General features: G+C 50.4%; 1 protein-coding gene across 1 annotated transcript; it reads right to left on the reverse strand.

The window, feature by feature from the left end:
- Positions 1-294: 294 nt before the first annotated feature.
- Positions 295-3,388, reverse strand: LOC149344640 (uncharacterized). The gene is made up of 2 exons (XM_089546320.1): positions 2,952-3,388; positions 295-2,402 (listed from the first exon to the last, which is right to left on the reverse strand). The coding sequence occupies exons 1-2, from the start codon at positions 3,342-3,344 to the stop codon at positions 486-488; spliced, it is 2,310 nt and encodes a 769-aa protein (XP_089402446.1). The 5' UTR covers positions 3,345-3,388; the 3' UTR covers positions 295-485.
- Between the last annotated feature and the right edge of the window lie 311 nt (positions 3,389-3,699).

A 3,699-nucleotide genomic window follows, 5' to 3' on the forward strand; every position in this document is an offset into this window, starting at 1 on the left:
ATTAGAAATAGCGGAGTGCTAACCTGCCGGTGGACACCATGCGCATAAGCAAGACGAACACAGGCGTACACGAGCGCATTCATGTTACTTGAGTTTAAGAGAACTTCCTGGTGGGCTAGTTGGTAATTCATTGTAAAGTAAAGGCACCAAAAACTACACAAACACACAAGTCCCGTTCTCTTGTCTTGTGTGTGTGTGTATGTGATTATTGGCGCCTTTACTTTACAATGTTACTTGAGACACCCAAAATAAAAACAAGCAAATAAATGTCTGTCACAGGCACAACAGCAGAGGACGACTTCAAACAATTTGCTGTATTTGTACAGGTACATGAAAGCAGGAAACAGAAGCCCGAGATTTCCACGGCGATTTCATGTAAGGGAGTACAACACTTGCAAAGTTAATTGAGTTTTCACTGAGCACTGTCATAAGACAGTGTCGTAATTGAGTTTTCACTGTCGTAAGAGGGGCAGGAAAAATTTTCTTTATGTTTCCACGATAATGACATCGAAGTTAACCTCGCCAGCCTCGAAGAAGCCGTCCAGCGTGAGCGTCGACAAGCTGCTGTAGAACACTTGGGGCCAATCCGATCGACCGCCAAGCGAAGAAACGCCGTCCGCTTTTCTGAAAGCAGAACTCTTCCTCAAGTCCTTGTCCCACAGTACTACACTTTCAACGTGCGACCCCAGTCGAGAAGTCTCGAGGGTGCCCGTCAAGCGAAAGCAGAGCTCGAACCTGTCCTGAAACGCATGAGCGATGACAGCGACTCTGAAGTACGCGTCTCTCCGGTGCCACAAGTTGACAGTATCGAGCGCTGTCCACTTGAAACGAGCACTGTCACAAATGCCGCCCCTGTGTTTCAAATTGAAGCGATAATGGGCTCGCCGACATTCTTCGCGTATGGGCTGAAAGGAATAGACGGGTACCCCGTTGTCAACGTTCCGATAGAACCAACCGGGAACGGGTTGGAATCGGGCGATAGGGTGATTGGCGTGCTGCACGGCCGACTGGCGCACGTCTTCAAGGTAAGAGAGTGATTCGCTGGCTAACACTTCCAGTTTTCGAAGGATGTGCATCTTCTCTAATCGCCACGGTAAGGACGCTCCACCTTCTGCGCTCACTTCACCCGTGACGTGACTCACTTGAGAGACGAGCACTTGGGGCTGCAACTCCACTCCGTTCCTGCACGCCACTGAAGATTGCCCTCCCGTCTGCATAAGCACGCCGTTCAATTTCTGATCTGCCGATCTGAGTGCTTCCAAGAGTTCTCGCAAGAGAGCGCTGTGGTTTGTCACGTTTTCCGTGAGCCGCTTTGAGTGGCCCTCTATCGCTGGCAAATGGTCCTTGTACGGCTTCCTGAGGCGATTCAGATCCTGATGTGTCGCACTGAGTTTTTCCAAGATTTCCAGCAAGAGGGTCCTGTGGTTTCTCACGTCCTCTGCAAGTTGCTTTACCTGACTCTCCATTCCCTGTAGCTGGTCTTTGTACGGCTCCTTCAGGCCATTCGGATGGGTCGCGTTCAGTATCTGTGAGACTTTCTTCAAGATGAAGTCGTGCTCTGTCACGTCTTTCTTGAGCTTGCTGTCCTGGTATGGCTCGCTCGGGCAGTTAAGATTCCTATACCCCGTACTGAGGGTCTTGAAGACATACCGCAAAAGGTCTCCCTGGCTTGTGATGTTCTCTAGAAGTCGGTTAACTTGGCTTTCCATCGCCGACAGCTTGTTATGGGACTGATTTGTCGACCTAACTGCTTCCAAGACTTCTTGCAAGAGAGCGCTGTGTTTTGTCACGTTCTCCGTGAGTCGGTTCACTTTGCCCTCCATAACCGGCAGGCGATCCTGATGAGGCAGTTTCAGGCAATTCAGATTCTGATGCATCGCTTTGAGTGTTTCCAGAATTTCCTGCGAAAAGGTTCCTTGGTTGACCACATTCTCCACGAGTTGGTTAACCTGGCTAGTCAATGCAGGTAGCTGTTCTTGGTACGGCACTCCCAGCCTGTTGGGGCTTCGATGCGTCGTTCTGATTGTCTCAAAGATTTGGCGTAAAAGGACGCCGTGGTTTGTGATGTCCTCTGTAAGTCGGTTTATCTGACTCTCCATCGCCGGCAGCTGATCTTGGTACGGCTCCCTGAGAAGCGCCTTGAATTCTTCAAGAGCGGCGTTAATGTCACCACGTCGGAAGACGCAGTCATCTCGTGTCTGAAGACGGTCGTTTCCTGCGACAGAGGGCGCGGTATTGCGGCATCCTGTCGTACAATGGGTTGCCAAGGCCGCACGTAAGACGCTATCGCCACAGCGCGGGCATTCAACTGCATGGAAGGTGCAACCTTCTTCGTAGTGTCGCAGGACACTTGACAAGGTGCCCACGTACCGGCAGCCGTGGACTTCGTTCCAGCAATAAACCTCGAAACAAAAGAAGAAAGCAAGGAACGAAGTTTAACAGCTGAAGGTTCTGTTTGCACTGTCACAAAAAATACTTGCGCGTAGCGAATCTTTAAAAAAGGAAACTCTGAGCCTGCGAGCGGAAAAAGTGCGTTGCAGCCCAGGCAGTAACGTCATGGCAAGAACAGGAATACACTCAAGATACGAAACATGACAAGTAAAGAGAGAGGGCCAAGTATGAAATATGGAGGGCGTGAATATAGCTTTTGAGTTTTCTGCAGCTTACTTTCACGCAGCCTGATGGTGTGGCACATATGAGCGACAAACATGTATGAATCATGCAGTACTTCGCAACATCTCGGTATCCATACCTTTATAGGCTACCTTCCTATGTGGAAGGCGAAAGATTAACAACCAGGTGTTATATGTCATAGTTTCAATGTTTGTATGTAAAGCGGTCAAAGCATTATGTGAGTGTGGCTAAATATTTTTGCTCCATTATGAGAAGGAGCCGGCAGAAAGTGACTTAAATAATGGCTACAAATATACATTTATGTGCTGCACACTCACTTTCAAACTGCCGATCTTTCTCACGGGCAACAGAATCTTGCTGCAGTCCTCTTCATCGAAGGGCTCCTGGTCCAAGGGACAGGCGCCGCCGCCATCTTGGCCACTGCCATTCTTGCAGGTTTCGCAGAGAGCGTGCGTGCAAGGCAGCAGCACTGTGCTGTCAGGAATCACCCCGCACAGGGAGCACGCGTAACGATGCATGGTGTCCAGTGCAAATCGAGTTGGCCGCCATTTCACCCCGCCGACGGCTCCGGCGCCTAGCCTCAGCAGCCTTCCTGCTGCCGGGTCCGGCATGACAGCGATTGAGAAATGCCGGCGCCGCCCGCACTCAATAGAGGAAATCAGCAACCGGCTGAGCGATAAGCGGATAACGCGCTCGCAACGCTGGCGCATTTACACTCAAAGCGATAGCACAATGACATCTTGCTCCGCGCATCGTGGACGTTAGCCCGCTAACGATGATTGCACGCGCCTATTTCGGACCGCTCTGCGTTGCTTATGGGCACGCTGCGCCATCTGTTTTGTAGTCTTATAACTATTATTTCATTTTCAATGAGCTTTTTTATTTTTACCGCGAGGCGGCTCTAAGTGTGCTAATCAAGCTGTGTAGTTGTTTTCTTCTAGTGCACAAATAATATCCGCAATTCCAGAGGAAGGGGAGGGCAACCCCCCCCCTCCCTGACGCCCATGTGCAGAGACATCCAAAACGGGCAACATGGAGCAAACCGAACCTAACCGGAGAGATGGT

This window comes from Amblyomma mixtum, chromosome 5 (assembly GCF_055824585.1).
Source record: "Amblyomma mixtum isolate Tamu chromosome 5, ASM5582458v1, whole genome shotgun sequence".
NCBI classification, from domain to species: Eukaryota; Metazoa; Arthropoda; class Arachnida; order Ixodida; family Ixodidae; genus Amblyomma; species Amblyomma mixtum.